At 46.1% G+C, this 25047-nt stretch overlaps 1 protein-coding gene across 2 annotated transcripts in view; it reads right to left on the bottom strand.

The window, feature by feature from the left end:
• pdia5 (protein disulfide isomerase family A, member 5) overlaps positions 1-25047 on the bottom strand; it is a 59375-nt gene that overhangs the window by 12312 nt on the left and 22016 nt on the right. For both annotated transcript variants that reach the window (XM_082966860.1, NM_001139963.1), the window contains 11 exon segments: positions 21868-21951; positions 21640-21685; positions 20587-20679; positions 19015-19075; positions 18106-18173; positions 15970-16061; positions 12656-12727; positions 9249-9385; positions 5627-5697; positions 3660-3823; positions 3368-3498 (listed from right to left, as the gene is read on the bottom strand). In XM_082966860.1, coding sequence (XP_082822986.1) covers positions 3368-3498; positions 3660-3823; positions 5627-5697; positions 9249-9385; positions 12656-12727; positions 15970-16061; positions 18106-18173; positions 19015-19075; positions 20587-20679; positions 21640-21685; positions 21868-21951 — 1019 coding nt within the window.

Here is a 25047-nt window from a genome sequence, read left to right as displayed (position 1 = left end):
CTCAACTCCTCACTAAAAGTTTTGTTGAATGGCACATTTTCCAAAAGATAAAAATCTATTCAGATTTCTGCCGCTGCGAAACAAAGCCTGGATTGTGACACGCTCTGCACGACCTCATTTACGGACCATGATGAGAGTGATTATACGTAAGGGCCCCCCCCCCCGATAATTATCAGAGCTGAGAGGATGGGCTTGGCTCCAGGCCTGCGGGGGGGGGGGGGGGTTGGTTAATGTGGACCTGCCTCATTGACCACAGTGCACAGCTAATGGCTACTCTCTTGAACACCTAAAGTTGTTTCAGAAGAGGGGATAACAACCCCTATAATGCTGGATATCTAATGGCAACCTTTTCCTCAAGTCTTTTCCAGGTGTTTCTCAGCAGGGTCATACACAGCAGCCAGAGAGAGGCCACACCTGCTTGGAGACAACTACTGTACATACTCACTTTTTAGAAGTGCTTACTGATGCCACTTTCATTGGTAAGAACATGTCCAAGAATGGGTCTAATAACTTAAGTGAACACTTCTGGATCGTTTTCTGCTGAAAAGTGACTAGAAATCATTACTTTCACATACGAACCCTGTCCTTTTCTTGTGAAAGCCTCCGAAGTCATTCTCAGTCCCTTTCAGGTACAGTCATCATTGACATTCAAGAACAGGGTGCCGCAGCAAGCCTTCTACTTTTGATTTTCCTGTTTTCATTTCATAGTAGAAGAATGTGAAATCTGTTGAATCTTCTGTAATTGGTGGCAGAGCTATAGTAAACTCAGCAAAAAAAGAAATGTCCTTCTACTGTCAGAGTTTATTTTCAGAAAACTTAACATGTGTAAATATTTGTAGGAACATAAGATTCAACAACAGACAAACTGAACAAGTTCCACAGACATGTGACTAACAGATATGGAATAATGTGTCACTGAACAAAATCAAAAGTAAGTCAGTATCTGGTGTGGCCACCAGCTGCATTAAGTACTTCAGTGCATCTCCTCCTCATGGACTGCACCAGATTTGCCAGTTCTTGCTGTGAGATGTTACCCTACTCTTCTACCAAGGCACCCGAAAGTTCCCGGACATTTCTGGGGGGGAATGAATGGCCCTAGCCCTCACCCTCCAATCCAACAGGTCCCAGACGTGCTCGATGGGATTGAGATCTGGGCTCTTCGCTGGCCATGGCAGAACACAGACATTTCTGTCTTGCAGGAAATCACGAGCAGTATGGCTGGTGGCATTGTCATGCTGGAGGGTCATGTCAGGATGAGCCTGCAGGAAGGGTACCACATGAGGGAGGAGGATGTCTTCCATGTAATGCACAGCGTTGAGATTGTAACGCTCATCCCTTCGACGATAAATGCGAATCTGATTATCACCCCCGGTGAGACAAAACCGCGACTCGTCAGTGAAGAGCACTTTTTGCCAGTCCTGTCTGGTCCAGCGACGGTGGTTTTGTGCCCATAGACGACGTTGTTGCCAGTGATGTCTGGTGAGGACCTGCCTTACAACAGGCCTACAACCCCTCAGTCCAGTCTCTCTCAGCCTATTGCGGACAGTCTGAGCACTGATGGAGGGATTGTGCGTTCCTGGTGTAACTCGGGCTGTTGTTGTTGCCATCCTGTACCTGTCCCGCAGGTGTGATGTTCGGATGTACCGATCCTGTGCAGGTGTTGTTACACGTGGTCTGCCACTGCGAGGATGATAAGCTGTCCGTCCTGTCTCCCTGTAGCGCTGTCTTAGGCATTTCACAGTACAGACATTGCAATTTATTGCCCTGGCCACATCTGCAGTCCTCATGCCTCCTTGCACCATGCCTAAGACACGTTCACACAGATGAGCAGGGACCCTGGGCATCTTTCTTTTGGTGCTTTTCAAAGTCAGTAGAAAGGCCTCTTTAGTGTCCTAAGTTTTCATAACTGTGACCTTAATTGCCTACCGTCTGTAAGCTGTTAGTGTCTTAACGACCGTTCCACAGGTGCATGTTCATGAATTGTTTATGGTTCATTGAACAAGCATGGGAAACAGTGTTTAAACCCTTTGCAATGAAGATCTGTGAAGTTATTTAGATTTTTTTTTACAAATTATCTTTGAAAGACAGGGTCCTGAAAAAGGGCCGTTTCTTTTTTTGCTGACTTTATATCCTCTATGTGCTTTCTCTCTCCAATATGTGTAGGTTATAATATACCAACTCTTTTGCGTCTATACTTCACACCTGAAAGTGACAATTCAAATACAGCTTTCGGGTACTCAATGAAATCACCCTTAAGCATTTGTGTTGTAAATTAGAATTTTCCCCCACTAATTAGCTTAAAAAGGTACGACACAAACATAAAAGTTAATTAGCAGGAATTTCCCGGGGATAGGTGGAGGTAACATTACCCTCCCTGGCATATGTGTATAGGCAGCAGTTTAGTTCAGAAGATCTGACGAAGAGGAGGCTGGAAATTAGAAGAGACGGAAGACCTCCTTTAGGTAACAATGAACATATCTGAAGGCATTTGATTGGAGTCTTCATGTGTTAGTGACTAGTTTGATCTCTCAAAGCCCCTGACAGACGGATGTTCCACACAGGATTAGACAACGTTGCCTGCCTCCCAAGTGGAACTCCTGTTTGGGTGCCATATGGGACTCAGACTTGGAGTAGAGAAAGAAAAAGAGAAGGTTATTATTGCCTCGTAGAGGAAAAGCCAAGAGGCATTTAGGAGTTGTTTTGCTTCATGTTAACTAATAGGAAGACGGAAGGTGCGGTGATGAGCGCAGTCTTTGAAGGCTCTTATCAGACAGTGACTTCAGGGCTGCTTGTGAGTTGGTTTATCACATGAACATGTCCTGCATCAACTGGGAAGTGAGTGTGAGTAAGTGAGTGAGTGAAAGAAAGGATATTGAGATGCTGAACCTGTCAATGTCGTCTACAATGTTTACCCCTCTAGCACTACAAGTCTATTTTGGGCATTCTGTCATTTTCTGGTCCCTTCACAGCTTAGGTGTGGCTACATCAAATGATGGCAGATGTTGGCAGAGAAAAAGTCTAGATTCATGTACTGGTGGTGTAAAACTTGACTTAAATCCTTTAGTTCCCTGGGGAACATAGGTCATCAAAAATTAGTGGTGTAAAAATCCAATCAATCATAAATCAAATGTAGTTATATTGGACATCAACAAGTTGTTGTTTTGTTGTTGTCTGGCAGGCAGAGTGCTTACATGGTGATGTGACTGGAGGTTATTTGGAAGTGAACTCATGATGAGGTAAGCCCAGCCTGAGACTTAATAGCCCAAATATCAACCTTGGACCTTCAGGATGTACTCTTGGTCTAATGGTTGAGACGTTGGGATGGCAAACGGGAGACTCGAGGTCAATTCCCACTGGTTACACTTACATGGTGCGTAAAACATGACGAGGGCATGCTTCTTCTTCTTCAGCGCTTCCCTGAAGTCCTCCATTCCTAGATGGCTGACGCTGGACGGCTTGTCTTCCCAGGACTGCTCTGGGGGAGGGGGCGCCTGGGGGCTGGTATAACAAAACCAGACATGACGATAAGGTATGATACACACCAACACTTGTGACTAGAAATGTTGACAACTGCCTGAGTTGAAGCCCATTGATCAACATATGACACTAATCCTGTGCTGGTAGGTAGACCCTGGATTATAGAAAAGATCATGACTTACTTCTGTAGAAACTCTATGATCTTGTCCTTGCTCCTGAGGTGGGGTAGAGTGAACTTCTCCTCTCCCATCTCAAAGTACTTGACGGTGGGGAAGCCGGAGATCTTGAAGCGCTCTCCCACTGCCTTGTGGATGGTGGTATCCACAGCTGCCAGAACACCAGGGCTCTGGAGCAACAAGAGTCAGATCAGGATACATCACATCATAGATCAGCTAGTTCGGATCACGGCCCTTACGGCTCAACTCAGCCCATTGAGAGTAAAGCAAAACCACTATAAAGACGTAAGCACATACACAGAGTTCAGGGGGGACACTCTTTTCACGCAATTTTGCCCGGTGGGTGGTACTGATGTAAAAGTCACAGTGGGAGTACATATCATTGAGCACACGGGTTCACAGTGTCGAGAACGAGCTGAGCACTCGCTCCTGTCCGGATCGTGGAATCTATTGAACACACCACTAAGCCATAGACTACCGGTTGGCTAAACCTAAGTAACGGATGATACCATTTCACCAGGCAGCCACAAAGATGAAGTAAACAAAAGTAAATCTCTGAATTCATGTTACGTTTGCCATTTCATGCAGCCGCAGAACAGAAAGAAGCTAATCAAAAGATATTGTATTCGAATTTCGCATTGTTTAATGTTGAGAGATATTAACATTGAAAAAGTAATGATACTGGGTGTGTAAGTATACCTCCAGGATAGTACGGTAAAGTCAGCCTCATGTATAGACCCTCCAACAAATAAATAAGACCAAGAACATCCAAAACCCATCAGATGAATGATAACGGCATTGATGTTGTTGGTTGGCTAGCAAGCAAAACTTGACGTTACACATCGTTCACGTTTGGGGAAACTGTTCCAGCCAATTGGTAGCTACAGTAGCTAACGTTAGTTCAAATAAAGCTCAATTATCTACTAATATAAAAGTGCAGTTATAAAGTAGAAAGTATAAATCCACCATAGCTTCATTTATGAATTAGGTCCCAGGCGGAGGGTTTTGGGTTGAACGTGGACGCGCACCGGATAGTACTTGCACTTTGAAACCCACGCACACTGACGTATAGCACCGCGCACCGGGAGAAATGGCGAGTAAAGAGTGTGTTCCTGAAGTTTACAGTGCACCAAACAAAACAGCAGCTCCTAAATAACTTTCAGGAGAGATTAAAAGAACAAGATTATTTGTAAAATTAGCCTCCACAATAGAGGTAAATAAAAATGTTTAAAACAGTTGACCCCTCTATAACGAGTTATTTCAATACAGGCCGAATAAAAACACTGAAAAATACACCTTCTCACTTCTATGTACTTCTATATAAAGTAGAAGGAGAAAAATAGATGACTTCAGAGGTCTCCTGTGCTCAGGGTGTAAGTAGTACAGCCTTCAGGCAGCACATCCGCATTAGGTAATGTGGGAGCTCTTCCCATTGACCTCCAAGCACTGGGTCTGGGCAGGGAGCCCAGGAGAAGATGAGGAAGGGAGGACAGGAGAATAGAGTGAGTCCAAGCTGCCGGTCTCCAGGCAGGCCGCTGCACGGGGACAGCACAGGGAGGGATGAGATAATTGCTCCAATCATGAGGCGATCTCTGGTGATTTTCATTGGCCTGCCCCTGGCTCTGGCTCAGGGCTGGAGGAGTGCAGCATTACCATAGTGGAGAGGACAGACACACCCTGCTAATCAGAAACACATAAGGAGCTCTGGCAGCCAGTGAGTCCAGCATGTGAGACTCTGACTGCACCAGCCAAGTACAAGGCCAAGTGGGGTTAATGTTCTGTTCTGATGTTCAGATAGTACATATCTCACAGCTGGGGTTTGGAATAAGTTCATTTTACAGAGTGGAGTTGCAAGGCTTCAACATAAGTATGAACATACATTTAAACACACAGAAACACCACGAGCTCTCTGTTGCATGCAAACACACTCACGCATCAAAAGCACCCTGTATATACACCATCATTGTACTTACATTTTTGTCTTTGTTGAGGTATTCAGCAGCTTCATCATACTCTGGCTTCATCTTCTTACAATGGCCACACCCTGCAGGTGAAAACACAAAGAGAGCTGACTAGCTGAGCGACGATGACTTAACGAACATAAACAGAAATGACAAGCCGAGTAAGACGTGCTAACGCCAGTTTAGGGATTCTCACCACACTTACCCACAATCACATTATAAGGAAATGGCCTTAATAGAACCAACCAAGTGTGTTAATAGAATGAATCAAGCCATTCACAACATTACCTTCTCAGCAGGGCCTCATCCAAGTAACATTCAAATAAACTGCAGGGAATTCTCCTTGGTTCCCGCCAACGGTTTTCAACTTAACACTGGCAGTTCTACTATATAAAAATGTACACAGTGTACAATACATTAAGAACACCTTCCTAGTATTGTGTTGCACACCCTGTTGCCAGAGTGACAGGGGAGAAGACAGTTTAAGCGAGACCACAGTGACATAGCAGGGTTGGGGATGCGATAGAACTAGTGTTCCCATACAGTGTGAGAACTAGCTGGGTGGACGGTGTGTGTGTGACACTGTGTGTGTGTGTGAGACACTGTGTGTGTGAGAGACACTGTGTGTGTGTGGACACTGTGTGTGTGTGAGACACTGTGTGTGTGTGAGACACTGTGTGTGTGTGTGAGACACTGTGTGTGTGTGTGAGACACTGTGTGTGTGTGTGAGACACTGTGTGTGTGTGTGAGACACTGTGTGTGTGTGTGAGACACTGTGTGTGTGTGTGAGACACTGTGTGTGTGTGTGAGACACTGTGTGTGTAAGCTTGACTTGCTTTCCAACGGGGCTGTGACAACAAATTCCTGCGTCATGAATAAATGTTGTGTTTAATAAAAAATGTATGAGCTCTGCAGCAATGCAACTTATTTTTAAACAACTTTCAGACTGAACTCAATATTTGTACCAAGCATCCACTAGATGTTTTGTTGTTGGTATATTGTAAAGAGTAGCCGATGCTGTTTGAAGAGCAGTGTGTGTATATTTCCTGGTTGGATGGAACCGCAAGATCTTTAGTTGGCACACTGCCATATTCAAAAACAGCTGTGAACTGGCCTTAAAATCAATACAACACACTGCTGCATTCAAAATATGTATTCATGTTTTAATTGTAATATTTTTGTAGAATTGTCAAACAGGATGTATGCGAAGGAGGGGAGCACTGCCTCTGTCTGACCTTAAAAAGAGGAGTGTTAGAGAAGGAGACAGAGGAATAAAAGAGTCTATTATTCTATTCTCTGCATCATCTCCTCTCTACTGGTGCCATCACCTTCATTTACTGTCTGGGGAAGGAGGGTTAAGCTAGATGTAATATTTCTGATTCACAGCAGGGGAGTGGTGTGTGTGTGTGTGTGTGTGTGTGTGTGTGTGTGTGTGTGTGTGTGTGTGTGTGTGTGTGTGTGTTTCTGTTGGAGAGTTGGAGAGACAAGTGTTTCGTGGCTATTAAAATAAGGCTGCTTCAGTGGGCGGCTGGCATCATCCTCTCTATCACCAGTCTGAATAGACTAGAGGATGCTGGGTAATATGCCAGTTGGGAGGCCAGATCCTGTTGTTTACCTCAGCCATTCACAGACATGAATTGGTCTCTATACATCCTGCATCTACAGCTGCACAAAGACAACTGAACCAGGCACAAAGACAACTGAACCAGGCACAGTGTGGAGGGAGGGAGCAGCACAGACAACTGAACCAGGCACAGTGTGGAGGGAGGGAGCAGCACAGACAACTGAACCAGGCACAGTGTGGAGGGAGGGAGCAGCACAGACAACTGAACCAGCAGTGTGGAGGGAGGGAGCAGCACAGACAACTGAACCAGGCACAGTGTGGAGGGAGGGAGCAGCACAGACAACTGAACCAGGCACAGTGTGGAGGGAGGGAGCAGCACAGACAACTGAACCAGGCACAGTGTGGAGGGAGGGAGCAGCACAGACAACTGAACCAGGCACAGTGTGGAGGGAGGGAGCAGCACAGACAACTGAACCAGGCACAGTGTGGAGGGAGGGAGCAGCACAGACAACTGAACCAGGCACAGTGTGGAGGGAGGGAGCAGCATAGACAACTGAACCAGCAGTGTGGAGGGAGGGAGGGAGCAGCATAGAAAACTGAACCAGCAGTGTGGAGGGAGGGAGCAGCACAGACAACTGAACCAGGCACAGTGTGGAGGGAGGGAGCAGCACAGACAACTGAACCAGGCACAGTGTGGAGGGAGGGAGCAGCACAGACAACTGAACCAGGCACAGTGTGGAGGGAGGGAGCAGCACAGACAACTGAACCAGGCACAGTGTGGAGGGAGGGAGCAGCACAGACAACTGAACCAGGCACAGTGTGGAGGGAGGGAGCAGCATAGACAACTGAACCAGCAGTGTGGAGGGAGGGAGGGAGCAGCATAGAAAACTGAACCAGCAGTGTGGAGGGAGGGAGCAGCACAGACAACTGAACCAGCAGTGTGGAGGGAGGGAGCAGCACAGACAACTGAACCAGCAGTGTGGAGGGAGGGAGCAGCACAGACAACTGAACCAGCAGTGTGGAGGGAGGGAGCAGCACAGACAACTGAACCAGCAGTGTGGAGGGAGGGAGCAGCACAGACAACTGAACCAGCAGTGTGGAGGGAGGGAGCAGACAGGATAGGAACCTCTGGGTAAGAGCTGGACAAAAATAAAAGCTGATGCTCTTGATCATGAGACCATTACTCTCACTATGACAGGAGGACCATTTAGAAACCGCAGTGTGTGTTGGTGTGTGTCTCCACGTGTTCTTGGCAGTGCCAGGGAGGGTTTGTGTGTGTGTGTGTGTGTGTGTGTGTGTGTGTGTGTGTGTGTGTGTGTGTGTGACAAGCTACTGAAATGCCTGATATGCTTGTATCAGCTGGCTGCTCTTGGCTTGGGCGTCTCAGTGAGTGGCCACAGCAGTGCCCAGTGAAGTGTGAAAGCCAGGCTGCCCATTGTGAGAGGCAGGGCACCAAGGGGCGAGGGAGGGTCGGTCTAGTGGCCTTCCTGTGTTATAACAAGGAGCCATATTAAATGGGACTTGAACCCCCAGTGAGCCAGGGCTCGTTATTTACTACAAATGGGTCCCAGGGTGGGGACACGGGTGGGTCCCAGGGTGGGGACACGGGTGGGTCCCAGGGCGGGTCCCAGGGTGGGGACACGGGTGGGTCCCAGGGCGGGTCCCAGGGTGGGGACACGGGCGGGTCCCAGGGTGGGGACACGGGCGGGTCCCAGGGCGGGGACACGGGAGGTGTCTTCATGCAGATTCAGAGTATAACAGTGCATGTAATGTTGCATTCTAAAATGCGTTTCAATATGCACATGCATTTGAAGTAATACAGTGTGTTTTGACAACAGCACGGCTTTTCAACTCTGTCAAAACATCCCCCTGACGTTTCCCTGCTTCTCTCCTGACCGAGATCACGTTCGTTTTGGAAGAAGCTGAAATGGAAATCGAACCAACTAACAATGTTAACTGTGACACTTTTACAATGTCTTTGTAACAAAAGCAATCTGTTACATATGTAGCCTCATGACGTCATCATAGCCTGTTCCCCTGAGTGTGTGTGTGTGTGTGTGTGTTACTTACATGGGGCATAGAACATGACCAGGGCAGATGGGTGTTCCTCCAGGAACCCATCTAAGGAGTCGTCAGTCAGGTGGAAGACGGGGGAGTCAGTCTCCGACCATTGGACCTCTGGGGCCTTCGGCTGGGGGGGCTGGGGACTGGATGGGGAGAGCGAGGTAGTGGGGGGTGGGAGTGAAAATGAGAGGGGGAAAGATAGAAGGGAAAGAGGGGTGAGAGCAAAAATGAGAGGGGGAAAGATGTAAGGAGGCCAGAAGTGAGTTAAAGCATGTCTGTTATGAGGCAGACCTAGCTATAGATCATCCAGAAGTGAGTTAAAGCATGTCTGTTATGAGGCAGACCTAGCTATAGATCATCCTCCACCTCACATCAGCTACATCTGGCCTGTACTGGTCACACCCGTATGACAGAGCCCTCCCTACCACTGCCAAGACCAAATACAGACACCTTCCAGTCTTTCATCCATACTGGCCACTAGTCAAGGAGAAAATGTACGAGGGTTCATAACACTGTCTAGGGGGATGGATATCTGTTTTAAATGTCACTATGTGCAAATGGGATGCGGTCATAAATCTACAGCTTCCAGACAGTGTGCTCCGGAGTACTTAAAAAAAATTATAACTAGGCAAGTCAGTTATGAACAAATTCTGATGGCCTACGCCCCCCCCCCCCGGCCAAACCCTCCCCTAAACCAGACGACTCTGGGCACCGAATCACAGCCAGTTGTAACACAGCCTGGTCTGTAGACACACCTCAAGCACTGCAATACAGTGGCTTAGACCGCTGCGCCACTCGGGAGGCCGAGTGCATGTCGCCGCCATTATAATAAAAAGTACAGATAGGCTATACTTATACACAGTACTTATTCATAGCCAGATGTCCAGGTCGTTCCTAGGCAACGTCAGGTGCACTTCCTCCTTACTTAGCTAGATCGTGATGAATACCACTAAACCCCTTGTGTGTGGTGTCTCTTCCATAATTCCACCATAGAGGAATCTAAAGGTCAAATGCTGCAGTATTTTTCAGGTTCAGGTTCAGCCCATCTCGTGGTGGCTGTGTTTTTTAAAAATGTTTAATTGAACCTTTATTTAACTAGGCAAGTCCGTTAAAAACAAATTCTTATTTACAATGACGGCCTACACCGACCAAATCCAGACAACGCTGGGCCAATTGTGCACCGCCCTATGGGACTTCCAATCCCGGCCGGATGTGATGCAGCCTGGATTCGATCCGGGGACTGTAGTGACGCCTCTTGCACTGAGATGCAGTGCCTTAGACCACTGCGCCACTCGGGAGTCCTGTGTGAGGCCGTCAGAGGCATATAATATTCACTAAGGATATTCAAGACGATTGGATACATATCTAGATACATGGCTTCGATACGATACAGGAACCAGACGTTTTAGTTTGAAATGATTCGGTGCCATTAGAGAACGAATTGATGCGATTCGGTTCAATGCGATATAATTCGATGCACTAATGTGTTGCATACAACACATACATTTTCCATTCTAAATTAAAATCTGCTGCTGATGGAGCTCATGAGCCTCGCCGAGCTGACGTGTGTGTGTGTGTGTGTGTGTGTGTACTATGTAAGCACCTGAGCTGAGCTATAAGGGAGGCATCTACAGTACCACCCCACTACCTGGTTAGGGGAGGGGGGGAGGGGGGGCAATGTAGCCTGTTTTCTGTCCCCCCACTTTGGCACTGAAATCACCATCACCCACAAATCAACTGGTCATTTTCGAAGATTAAGTGTTTGAGCTAGTAATGTATTAATATGTTTTGTGTACAAATTAGCTATGACATAGCCAATGCATATATAGCTTAATATTTATTGTGTACAAATTAGCTATGACATAGCCAATGCATATACAGCACAACTTTGGATTTCACCCCCATCTCAAAATCAGATAGTTTTGACCATTTTGATGTTTTTAGTGAGCTTTTCTCTTGCCTCGCAAAAGTGAATTCTGTCCTTGTTATGAAATTATCAACTTTACCCTGCGTGTGTGTGTGTGTGTGTGTGTGTGTGTGTGGGGGGGGACAAACATACATGCATACATACATACATATTTTGGTAAAACACAATTTTCAACAGCACATATTGTAGATAGCAATAGCCTAGCAATTTACATAAGTTGTCACTCAACTAGTAAAGCCTAATATCCCGAAAGGCATTTTAGAATTTGAATGCTCAAGGTTCTGCACAGATGTGCAAGATCAGCGCGTGAAGCTGGGCACACTGCGCAGTCTGACTAGGCTACTGATATTCTCTGGGGTTGTTCGGCATGCAAAATGACTTGTTCAATGACTGTCAACACAGTTACATGCTTAGTTCCACACTGAATGAGAGGACGCATCAGTTGTCACAAAATAGGAGGTATTTTTGGGAAGTACAAAGAAAGCTAGAACCCAAAAAAGTTAATCAGCGATTCATAACGTTTTAATAAATTCTCTGACCAATGCAAGCTACATTTGGATCGGTTTGGGGTCCGCGGACCAATGCAGACATAACGTTTGAATAGGGACCGATGCATATCGGTGAATCGTTACATCCCTAATCACTAACTATTAGTACTACAGGTCTCCTAGCTGGTCACCTAGCTGAGCTGGTCACCTAGCTGAGCTGGTCACCTAGCTGAGCTGGTCACCTAGCTGAGCTGGTCACCTAGCTGAGCTGGTCACCTAGCTGAGCTGGTCAGACTGGACAGGGACCTGGAGAAAGCCTCTGAGTCAGGACCACTTTGAACAGATGATTGGTGGGTGTGGGCGTCAGTGTGTGTGTGTATGTGTGTGTTTGTGAGAGAGAGAAAGAGTGTGTGTGTGTGTGAGTGCGTGTACTTGTTATGGGTCTACACCGTGGGATTGTCTCTGAAGGGGTTAGAACACTCCACAGAGAGGAAAGCGGTCATGGTTTGAAGCATCTGCCAGAGCCACTCGAGACTCAAACTGTCTGTGTTCTTTGACCTTAGAGGCACTGTTCCTGTTCCCATATAACAATGTTTTCTCTCTGTCTGTGTTTCCTGAAATAGCTGTGAAATCTGTTCTGTGCCCTTTCAATAGACTAGAGCATGGTAAACAGTCGAATGAGTGTGAGAGCCAACGGGGAATAGAGTGAACGGGGACATTAAAGGGTGTGTTGATGCACACTTCATGCAGGAGTAAAATGCCATGTTTATCTAAAGCGGGTTACAGTACAGTAAGTGTACCGGTATAAATTTTTAGTATATGCATGTGGCCTTGCTAACACCACACGCTTACCAACTGAGCCCAACAGGAATAGGCCACAGAACTTTTCCCACATCAGTTCCCTAACCAGTGATCAAGAAAAGCTCCGGACTCTATTTTATGAAGGGAAAGTGATAGAGGCGAAAGGAAGGCAGGAAGGAAACGGTTAAAACACTCACTTCTTCATCCAGTCAGCGATGTCCTTGGCTGTACCTCCGTAGTTTTCATAGTGGTGCAGGAACTTCCCCTTCCTAAAGACCGGGGGGGGGGGGGGGGGGGGGGGAAAGCGAGAGAGAGACATATGCTAGCGACAGTACAGAGCGACCCCATCTAGAAAACCCACGTCATGCGTGTTGCACAATGTTCTAAGTTGTGATTCTAAGAACTACGGCACTACCTACTGTAACCTACTGTTGACTACACTGAAAGAGATGACCTCTAGGAGAGTGCCTTTTATTACCACTAACATCACTTCATTGGTCAATGCACACAAGATCCAACCGAAATTTGACTTGCGCTTTTATCCCAACCCCTCTGAAAGACACACATACATTCATAGACAGATTTTTTTGGAGAGGACCCGGAAGCTGTTGTTGTGGGGGGTTAAGTGCCTTGCCCAGGGGCACAACGGTAGGTAATGGCATCTAGGACTTGATACTAGCAACCCTTCGATTGCCAGCTCACTTCCCACCTGATTTTTCCCATCAGACCTGGGATTCGACCTGGCAACCCTCTGGTTGCTGGCTCGCCTCTCTAACCGCTAGGCTACCTGCCGCCCCACAGAGGATTTACAGGTTCCTCAGAGAGAAATTCAGTACATCAGAGAGCTGAGTCACTGTTGTGGAAAGGAAACAAAGGAAATGTTTTGTGAAAAAAAGCTCAAACACATTAACATCACTAGGTTTAAACTTGCTAAAATGTAGCCAAACAATAGTAAAATAGCAAATCTTGTATGGACTCATCGTTATTATGCATTAGAAGAGAAACTGGCTAAAAACAGCATTTAGCTGTTCTGGAGGGGGGGGGGGGGGATCCAATTGTGTGAATACTGTATATGTGGAAACAGATCCTCATGTACTAACTTCATCTTCCCTGACCTCCTGCATGTGTCCCGAGACTGAAACAAAATCGGTGGTGGTGGTGTGCCGTAGGACACTAGCTGCTCCAGCGGAACCTAGCTGCTCCAGCGGAACCTAGCTGCTCCAGCGGAACCTAGCTGCTCCAGCGGAACCTAGCTGCTCCAGCTGAACCTAGCTGCTCCAGCTGAACCTAGCTGCTCCAGCTGAACCTAATGCCTGCAGATCCTGGTAATTTGTAACAGTCACTGATCTGCAGGGAATAAAATACAGCAGCCAGAGTTGTACAGTATTAGTGCCACTCATCACTTGTAGTTTAATAGGCACAGAGGAAGAGGCCCTTCTGGGTTCCTACGTTTCGTTTTTTGCTCCGCAAAAATGTTAAAAACACTTAGGACTAAAGCCTGCAGGTATAATACATGATGATGCAGTTATATAACAAGTTCTAAAGCATTATACACGCAGGCTTTAAGTATCAACAAAATGTTTAACTTTGTGGCCTCTCTTCACTGGAAAGAAAAGACATTGGAAAGGGAACTTCAACAGCAAGACAGAGAAAGATCATTGTAGCAGCAGTAGGGTTGTTAGCCCCACCACTCTAGAGGCTGGGTTGGAAGGCTGAGTGTCTGGCACTCGCGGATGCTTTTTCAAAGCCTATGTCAGATACTCCAATTAGAGTAATTAGCTCCAATGAGTGTCATTTGCTCAATATTAGGAGTTAAGAAATAAAGTTGACAGCAATAGAAATAAGATATTCTCCTATTTTCAACTGTAGGCATGTCATTTCTATATACAGCACCAGACAAAAGTTTGGACACACCTACTCATTCAAGGGTTTTTCTTTATTTTCTACATTGTAGAATAATAGTGAAGACAACAAAATTATGAAATAACATGTGGAACCATGTAGTAACCAAAAAAAAAGTGTTAAACAAATCCAAATATATTTTATATTTGAGATTCTTCAAAGTAGCCACCCTTTGCCTTGACAGCTTTGCACACTCTTGGCATTCTCTCAACCAGCTTCACCTGGAATGCTTTTCTAACAGTCTTGAAGGAGTTCCCACACTTGTTGGCTGCTTTTCCTTCATTCTGCGGTCCAACTCATCCCAAACCATCTCAATTGCGTTGAGGCTGGGTGATTATGAAGGCCAGGTCTTCTGATGCAGCACTCCACCACTCTCCTTCTTGGTCAAATAGCCATTAAAAAACAAATGATAGTCCCACTAAGCGCAAACCAGATAGGATGGCGTATCGCTGCAGAATGCTGTGGTAGCCATGCTGGTTAAGTGTGCCTTGAATTCCACATAAATCACTGACAAGGTCACTAGAAAAGCACCCCCACACCATCACATCTCCTCCTCCATGCTTCACGGTGCAAACCACACATGCAGAGATAATCCGTTCACCTACTCTGCGTCTCACAAAGACGAGGTTGGAACCAAAAATCTCAAATTTGGACTAATCAGACCAAAGGACAGATTTCCACCGGTCTAATGTCTTTTGCTCATGTTTCTTGGCCCAAGCAAGTCTCTTCTTATTTTTGGTGTCCTTTAGTAGTGGTTTCTTTGCAGCAATTCAACCACGAAGGCCTGATTCACGTAGTCTCCTCTGAACAGTTGATGTTGAGATGTGTCTGTTACTTGAACTCTGAAGCATTTAAATGGGCTGCAATTTCTGGGGCTGGTAACTTTAATGAACTTATCCTCTGTAGCAGAGGTAACTCTGGGTCTTCCTTTCCTGTTGCGGTCCTCATGAGAGCCAGTTTCTTCATATCGCTTGATGGTTTTTGCAACTGCACTTGAAGAAACTTTTTATTTTTTATTTTCCAGATTGACTGACGTTCATGTCTTAAAGTAATGATGGACTGTTGTTTCTCTTTGCTTATTTGAGCTGTTCTTGCCACAATAGGGACTTTTACCAAATAGGGCTAGCTTCTGTATACCACCCCTACCTTGTTACAACACAACTGATTGGCTCAAACCTATTAAGGAAGAAAGAAATTCCACAAATTAACTTTTAACAAGGCACACCTGTTAATTGAAATGCATTCCAGGTGAGTATCTCATGAAGCTGGTTGAGAGAATGCCAAGAGTGTGCAAAGCTGTCATCAAGGCAAAGGGTGGCTACTTTGAAGAATCTCAAATAATCAACACTTTTTTGGTTACTACATGATTCCATGTGTGTTATTTCATAGTTTTGATGTCTTCACTATTATTCTACAATGTAGAAAATAGTAAAAATAAAGAAAATCCTGGAATGAGTAGGTGACCAAAGTTTTGACTGGTACTGTATTTGGACACACCTACTCCCTGCTGCACTTCCAAAGCCCTAAGTGCATGAGGGAGTTGTGTGTGTGTGTGTGTGTGTGTGTGTGTGTATAGCTTAAAGTAAGGCGGATGAGAGATGAGACTCACTCAAAGTAACAGAAGGTGGGGTAGCCCTTGACATTGTACTCCTGCTTGAGGCCGTCAAACTCGGCTGGGTGCACGTTCATCCCAGCCAGCACCTAGAGACCAGACACCGGGAGCACGCACGAACACACCGAATTTATTCAAAATCATCACATCACAGCAGGTTAGTTCATTAGAGAAGCACCAAAAAAAGCTCCACTAAATTAAGATGAATGACTCAAAGGGGGGGACCATGTAAACAGAACGAGACATGAAAACAGGATGTGTGACAAATTTGTTCCATCTTGGTTGGCTTTTCAAAACTCAAAGCATCTGTCAAATCCATTTCAATCTGTGAGGTTCCCTGCCTTCATAATGTCAATGTTTTAAGACTTGTGTCAACACGATTTGGGCTGTCTTATTATTTTTGAAGACTTAAATAAACTGAGAAAAATGTCCTCTTCCTGCACCTGTGACGATATGGTGAAAAATGTGTTGGATGACCTGGCGGACTCTTGCTTATAGTCCCAAATCTATCACTTCCTTCTGCTATCACCTCCTCGCACGCACCACACACACACACACCATGCAGAGCCAAAACAGAACACTCCATATGTTGTGTGTGTGTGTGTGTGTGTGTGTGTGTGTGTGTGTGTGTGTGTATACAAGAGAGCTAAATGCATTCATTATGCAAATCTCTAAACAAGAGGCTTATTTATTCACTCATCATCAGCCAGACTAGCTGAAATCAGACAAAGTATGTGTCCCAAATGACTTCTTATTCCCTATATAGTGCACTACTAAAAAAGGTAATATAGGGAACAGGGTGGACAGGGAATAGGGTGGCATTTGGGAACCGAACAAAAACACCTTAAATTAGATCCCATTCCTTTCTATGCTGCTCCATATGAGGCAAACACACGAACAGAGAGATGCAGCTACAGTAGGTGTTTCTAAGCAGTAGCTAGGTGGATGTTCTCCCCTCAGAGTCTCTCTACTATGCTATGCCTCTTCTGTGCTTGAAGGTGCATATTCGTCATGAACACGCGGTCTTGGTGTTCACTTGATGCTTTCTCCTGTGTGATACTGATCCTTGGCTGACTCTTTGGTCTACTTTCTTATTGTTGAGCTGGAGATGTTTTACTTCAGCACTGGAACCAAACTACATCTAGCTTTCAAATCTCATCTGTAACCTGTTTTTAAAAAATGGGGCAATCTGTTGGTTGCTACATCCATTTTCAGACTTTTAAAACAATTAGTTATTGAAGACAATACCCTATAGATGCCTCATGAGCTTAGTTTAACTGTCGAACCCCATCAGAACCCAACACATAAGCTTGTTTTAACTCCTCTGTTTGTAAACAATGTGAATGTAAACAAACACTGTACAGCCTCAAAACATGTTAAAACTATATTGTTGATATTATGGATGATCAGTCCTTGTATCCATAGCTCTGGCTGTGAACTGGAGAGTGGTTACATTTCCTCTAGCCCAATCCCTCAGCTTTTTACCAAATCATTGGTGGGGTTGACCTTGGTTATTCTTCCAACTGCAGATTGCTGCTTTAAGACTTGAATTTTACTATTTTGTTTTCAGTGTGTGTTTGTGGTGGAGGGAGGGAGGAGGACGAAAAGGGAGAGCGAACAAAGGAGCAAACACAAACACTCTGCAGTCTAAACTGGCATATAACCCATACAGAGACTGGAGACTTCAACTGCAGGAAGTTGATCCCATAACTGTGGCTGTGGGGATTTAAAGTGGCAATATGTACCTATTTGGGCGACCCGACCAAATTCACATAGAAATGTGAGTAATAGATCTATCATTCTACTTGAAAGCAAGTCTAAGAAGCGGTAGATCTGTTCTATGTGTACCATTTCTATGATTTCTGTTGTTACTTTGTATTTTTTTACGTCTTATACATTCCGTTTTGTACACCATCTTCAAAATAGCTGAAACAACAATATTTTTGGTTATGGAAAATATATTTCAGAGCAGTCAGTTTAGATGATGATACAATGATTCTGATGAATGGATTTGAACTGAGAATGTTTTGGGACTAACTACTAGGCAACTAACCCAAAACCAAACTCGGAGACAAAGCAGGTGACAGTGTGTTCGGATTTTAAACAATGACAATGTGAGAAGATTTGACTTACATATGAACCCTTGGTCTCTGTAGCTGCCTGTTGAAATACAGGCTGCATCCTCTTACAGACACCACACCCTGTAGGAGGAAGATCACGACACATTACAGAAGCACACCGTCACTCAGTCGCTCTCAATCAACATACTAAACAAGAAGAGTTCCATTGTTTTATCATTCTATCAAGGGCCCAGTAGAATATGAATAGAACTTTGAAGAGCTTGATAGATCTAGATTATACAACCAATAAACTACTGCAACATCAACATTCAGTTCAAGGACCCAGTGCTTTTCCTTTATACAACTACAAATGGCCAATCGTTAAGTATTACTCCTGTCCGGTGAAATGCTATAAATCCATGCATTTTAATGAAAAGGCTGGATATAAATTGTAACATTTTTACGTAAAAGAAAACCATCTAGAGCTTGTAAATTGGCTGGAGGAGCATGGTTGTACATTTCATCAATTATTTTATTCAATAAATACCTGATTATCAAAATCAATGAGTCTGGCAGTAAGGGAATAGGACAAATCGTAGAGGGCTTTAAGGGGCCTCCTACCACATCACTTCCCTAAACTCTCTCTGCTTACTGGAGGGATGCATCCCAAATGGCACCCTATTTCATATATTGTGTACTACGTTTGACCAGGATCCATAGGACTCTGGTCAAAGGTAGTGCACTATGCAGGGCATATGGTGCAATTTGGGATGCGTCCCGTTTCATTTCCGATCTTCAAAGACTCTTCTGATGATGTGCTGTATATTCCATGCCAGTCATTAAAGATTATCTACCAATAGAAGCTATTTGCTCTTATCCCGACTTCTCTAAATAGCTTCAGTAGGAGTTCTTATCAAGAGGTAAAAAACGTATATTAGGAGTCTGTGATTGTGTGTGTGTGTGTGTGTGTGTGATGACTCACATGGGGCATAGAACATCATGAGGATTGGCCTTTCCTCCCTCTTTAGAAGCTTCCTGAAGTCCTGAAAGAGAAAGGAGAAGAGCTGTGAGGAAAAAAGGACCTACTGTAGAATGCAGTGAGTGAACTCAGTAGATTGTTGCTCAATAGCTCTGCCTGAAAAGTGTATAAGCCGTCAAAACCTTGGATTCTCAACCCTACTCCTGAAGTGTGCACTTGTACACTCTCCCTCATGGATTTAAAAGGAATGGACGTGAGGAGAATATGCAATTAAGATTCTCCCAAGGGCTGCATTCTGACTCTCTATCCTTCTCCAGATGTTTACACTTGTTCAATCGCCCGAATGCATTTCAGAGGTCCATCCCCACTGACCTTCTCCTCCAATGGGGTTTGAGGAAGCGAGGAGAGAGGAGTATGTAATTGACATTCTCCCCGATTCTTCCTCTCCTTGATTCCTCTTCCAAGGTCGCTGACCTCTGACCTCCAATGTGCTTTGAAAGGGATCCTTTACTCCTCCCAAAGGAGAGTTGTTAAGGCTGACTAATCAACAGATATACTAGGAGCAGGGGGTGGACAACACTGAGGTACACTGTCCATCTCTCTTTGGCTCTTCATATGTATCACTTAAAGGAAAGCACCAATCAAAAACGATCTTTTGGTATTTATTTCATTAGTCCACTGTTGATATAACAATGGAAAACGCATCACACTGTGACACTTCCTGTATTTTTAAAGTTCTAGATCTTGAAAACGTGATTTCTGACATGCAAAACATGTTGGGACTGTATCAACAGTGAACTAAGGAAACAAATATCAAAAGATAGGTACCACTCAGTCTAAGTGACCAGTCACTATGACAATAACTTCCAGACAACAGCTGCTGTCAAACATGCTCATCATCAGAAGACTTTTTGAACATGCCTTTTGATGGACAGAGAGAGAGAGAGAGAGAGAGAGAGATCAATCTGCACTCAGAGGGTGGGCTCTCCTCTTATCCTAATGCTTTATTCATCCTTCCTTCCTCACTTCCTGAAAGTCTCATTCAGCAGAAGCTGTTGACACATCTACACCACTCAACAACCCCCCAGGCATGATACGCCACCCAAAAATATAGGATAAAACAGAATGTTAGTTCATCAAAACACTGTTCAAAGGTGTGTGTGTGTGTGCCATTTGTGTACAGAGCTGTGTTCTGACGGCGTGTCGGCCTCGCTGTTGGAAGGCTGTCTGTCAGAGTGCTGACTGCAGTCAGACCAACTCTCCCTTAATACGCCGTGTTTGAACTCAACTGATGTGAACTTCAGAGCGTTTCAGCTTTCTGATGATCACCTGGTCAGTGTATTGCTTTGTGTTGTCAGCTTGGAATGTATCAAGGTGAGCACATTTAGTGGCAGGGAGGCTGGAGGGTAGGGACAATCTCTCCACTCTAACCTTTGATGGGAAGTTAGGGCATTTGTCAGTGGGTTGCTATGAACGGTTGTTGTAAACTGAAAGGAAGTCAACATTGTGCCAGGAAACACACATTCCCATGCAGAAGCACCTTGCTGTAAGACAACATGTTATTTCAGTACTTACTTTCTCAGTTTCTACATGAACAACATGTTCAGCATCCGGGTTCTCTTCCCAAAGAGGAGGTCCTGTGGGATCTTTTAAAAACGCCACCATGGACTGGAGGGCAGGAGAGAAGGAGAGACACTCAGAGTCTAAACAATCATTATCATTCTGTAACAACAAAAAGTGATGTTCACCCTCTAGATTCTAGACATAGTGCTAAACACAAAAATAATTCCACATCATTTAAAAATACACATTTCCCCCCTGTTGTCATACAAAACAGAAGGTTCTAGACTAACAGATGGCAGATGGTATAAATGGCCATCTCAGTGTTCTCCCATCCATCCATCGCAAAGTAACCATGTAAGCAATTTCCACATGTTAACGGTTCATAATGACTTTGATGAGCCTTCCAGACAGACATGAATAGCCATTTAAATACAACAGAAGGTAGGACGGGAAACATTCAACCCGAACTAAAACACTGCTCCCTTTCTGCTCTGCTCAGCCATACACTAACTTTACAATTACATCCTTTTCACCATTTCAACAAATGAAAGTGAAACCTCCCTTCAAATGAAACCTCCCTTCATATAAGTCATATTCTTCAGTGAGGTTATTACACCTGTCTTACCTTATTACCAACTAGACTACTATGTACTGATGTGCTCACAGCCTCATCCCCTGCCAATGGGCTGGACCAGCCAGGACCAGCCAGGACAGAGAGACGGCAGATCTACTCCATTACTCCAGCCACTCTCATGCCAGCGCTCTGACTATAAAGCACTCATAAACCCATTGGATTATCAAGTCTTGACTAACCACAAGTCCGTCCAATCGGCATCATCGTGCAGGAAGAGAACCATGGTGATGTACAGAAACAGAGACATTAAGAGAACGAACTCCCATTCATTTAACCAGGAAACAAAGATGTCACTCCAATAAGTGCATTGTTTTCATATCAATTACTGTATTGTTGACCTACACTAACAAGGAAAAGAAGATGTCACTGAAATAATGACTGTTGATTGAGACCTTGGGGGACTGTGGGACAATGAGTGAGTCAGTAAAGACCTTGTATGTAGCAGGTCTGTTGTACTCTGTATGGAACGTCCCATCTCTGCAAGAGACAAGAACATTATTAAATTAATAAAGAGAAGTAGTAGGGTACTTCTGGTATAGCGTGGCCTTGCATGACTTCCTGGAGAACATTCGTACATGTCATTCTTTCTGATGGGGGGCATCTCTTCTAAGCGACACACAGTAAAACAATGAGGTACATGTTACAGTTGAGATACTCACTTATAATGCAGGAGATCAGCACCACCACTTTTAGAGCTGGGATCTACCTTCACTTTCTTACACAGTTTACGTCCCTCTGAATCCCTGACAGAGAGAGCGATGAGGGGACAGAGAGAGACAGAGAGAGCGATGAGGGGACAGAGAGAGAGAGAGATGAGGGGACAGAGAGAGAGAGAGATGAGGGGACAGAGAGAGAGAGAGATGAGGGGACAGAGAGAGAGAGAGAGATGAGGGGACAGAGAGAGAGAGAGAGATGAGGGGACAGAGAGAGAGAGCGATGAGGGGACAGAGAGAGACAGAGAGAGCGATGAGGGGACAGAGAGAGAGAGAGATGAGGGGACAGAGAGAGAGAGAGAGATGAGGGGACAGAGAGAGAGAGAGAGAGCGATGAGGGGACAGAGAGAGAGAGAGAGAGCGATGAGGGGACAGAGAGAGCGATGAGGGGACAGAGAGAGCGATGAGGGGACAGAGAGAGCGATGAGGGGACAGAGAGAGCGATGAGGGGACAGAGAGAGCGATGAGGGGACAGAGAGAGAGAGAGAGATGAGGGGACAGAGAGAGAGAGAGAGATGAGGGGACAGAGAGAGAGAGAGAGATGAGGGGACGAGAGAGAGAGAGAGAGATGAGGGGACAGAGAGAGAGAGAGAGAGATGAGGGGACAGAGAGAGAGAGAGAGAGATGAGGGGACAAAGAGAGAGAGAGAGAGATGAGGGGACAGAGAGAGAGAGAGAGATGAGGGGACAGAGAGAGAGAGAGAGATGAGGGGACAGAGAGAGAGAGAGAGAGATGAGGGGACAGAGAGAGAGAGAGCGATGAGGGGACAGAGAGAGAGAGAGCGATGAGGGGACAGAGAGAGAGAGATGAGGGGACAGAGAGAGAGATGAGGGGACAGAGAGAGAGATGAGGGGACAGAGAGAGAGATGAGGGGACAGAGAGAGAGATGAGGGGACAGAGAGAGAGATGAGGGGACAGAGAGAGAGAGAGAGATGAGGGGACAGAGAGAGAGAGAGAGATGAGGGGACAGAGAGAGAGAGAGAGATGAGGGGACAGAGAGAGAGAGAGAGAGATGAGGGGACAGAGAGAGAGAGAGATGAGGGGACAGAGAGAGAGAGAGAGAGATGAGGGGACAGAGAGAGAGAGAGAAATGAGGGGACAGAGAGAGAGAGAGAAATGAGGGGACAGAGAGAGAGAGAGCGATGAGGGGACAGAGAGAGAGAGAGCGATGAGGGGACAGAGAGAGAGAGAGATGAGGGGACAGAGAGAGAGAGAGAGAGATGAGGGGACAGAGAGAGAGAGCGATGAGGGGACAGAGAGAGCGATGAGGGGACAGAGAGAGCGATGAGGGGACAGAGAGAGAGATGAGGGGACAGAGAGAGAGATGGATGAGGGGACAGAGAGAGAGAGAGAGATGAGGGGACAGAGAGAGAGAGAGAGGAGGGGACAGAGAGAGAGAGAGAGATGAGGGGACAGAGAGAGAGAGAGATGAGGGGACAGAGAGAGAGAGAGAGATGAGGGGACAGAGAGAGAGAGAGAGATGAGGGGACAGAGAGAGAGAGAGAGTGAGGGGACAGAGAGAGAGAGAGAGATGAGGGGACAGAGAGAGAGAGAGATGAGGGGACAGAGAGAGAGAGAGAGATGAGGGGACAGAGAGAGAGAGCGATGAGGGGACAGAGAGAGAGAGCGATGAGGGGACAGAGAGAGAGATGAGGGGACAGAGAGAGAGATGAGGGGACAGAGAGAGAGATGAGGGGACAGAGAGAGAGATGAGGGGACAGAGAGAGAGAGAGAGATGAGGGGACAGAGAGAGAGAGAGAGATGAGGGGACAGAGAGAGAGAGAGAGATGAGGGGACAGAGAGAGAGAGAGAGTGAGGGGACAGAGAGAGAGAGAGATGAGGGGACAGAGAGAGAGAGAGAGATGAGGGGACAGAGAGAGAGAGAGAGATGAGGGGACAGAGAGAGAGAGAGAGATGAGGGGACAGAGAGAGAGAGAGAGATGAGGGGACAGAGAGAGAGAGAGAGATGAGGGGACAGAGAGAGAGAGAGAGATGAGGGGACAGAGAGAGAGAGAGAGATGAGGGGACAGAGAGAGAGAGAGAGATGAGGGGACAGAGAGAGAGAGAGAGATGAGGGGACAGAGAGAGAGAGAGATGAGGGGACAGAGAGAGAGAGAGAGATGAGGGGACAGAGAGAGAGAGAGAGATGAGGGGACAGAGAGAGAGAGAGAGATGAGGGGACAGAGAGAGAGAGAGAGATGAGGGGACAGAGAGAGAGAGAGAGATGAGGGGACAGAGAGAGAGAGAGATGAGGGGACAGAGAGAGAGAGAGAGAGATGAGGGGACAGAGAGAGAGAGAGAGATGAGGGGACAGAGAGAGAGAGCGAGAGGTGAGGGGACAGAGGGGAGAGAGAGAGATGAGGGGACAGAGAGAGAGATGAGGGGACAGAGAGAGAGATGAGGGGACAGAGAGAGAGAGAGAGATGAGGGGACAGAGAGAGAGAGAGATGAGGGGACAGAGAGAGAGAGAGAGAGATGAGGGGACAGAGAGAGAGAGAGATGAGGGGACAGAGAGAGAGATGAGGGACAGAGAGAGAGATGAGGGGACAGAGAGAGAGAGAGAGATGAGGGGACAGAGAGAGAGAGAGAGATGAGGGGACAGAGAGAGAGAGAGAGATGAGGGGACAGAGAGAGAGAGAGAGATGAGGGGACAGAGAGAGAGAGAGAGATGAGGGGACAGAGAGAGAGAGAGAGATGAGGGGACAGAGAGAGAGAGAGCGATGAGGGGACAGAGAGAGAGAGAGCGATGAGGGGACAGAGAGAGAGAGAGCGATGAGGGGACAGAGAGAGAGAGAGCGATGAGGGGACAGAGAGAGAGAGAGCGATGAGGGGACAGAGAGAGAGAGAGCGATGAGGGGACAGAGAGAGAGAGAGATGAGGGGACAGAGAGAGAGAGAGAGATGAGGGGACAGAGAGAGAGAGAGAGATGAGGGGACAGAGAGAGAGAGAGAGATGAGGGGACAGAGAGAGAGAGAGAGATGAGGGGACAGAGAGAGAGAGAGAGATGAGGGGACAGAGAGAGAGAGAGATGAGGGGACAGAGAGAGAGAGAGAGAGAGATGAGGGGACAGAGAGAGAGAGAGAGGATGAGGGGACAGAGAGAGAGAGAGAGAGATGAGGGGACAGA

Source organism: Salmo salar, chromosome 21 (assembly GCF_965601325.2).
Source record: "Salmo salar chromosome 21, fSalSal1, whole genome shotgun sequence".
NCBI classification, from domain to species: Eukaryota; Metazoa; Chordata; class Actinopteri; order Salmoniformes; family Salmonidae; genus Salmo; species Salmo salar.
This window is presented reverse-complemented; position numbering and strand designations above follow the sequence as displayed.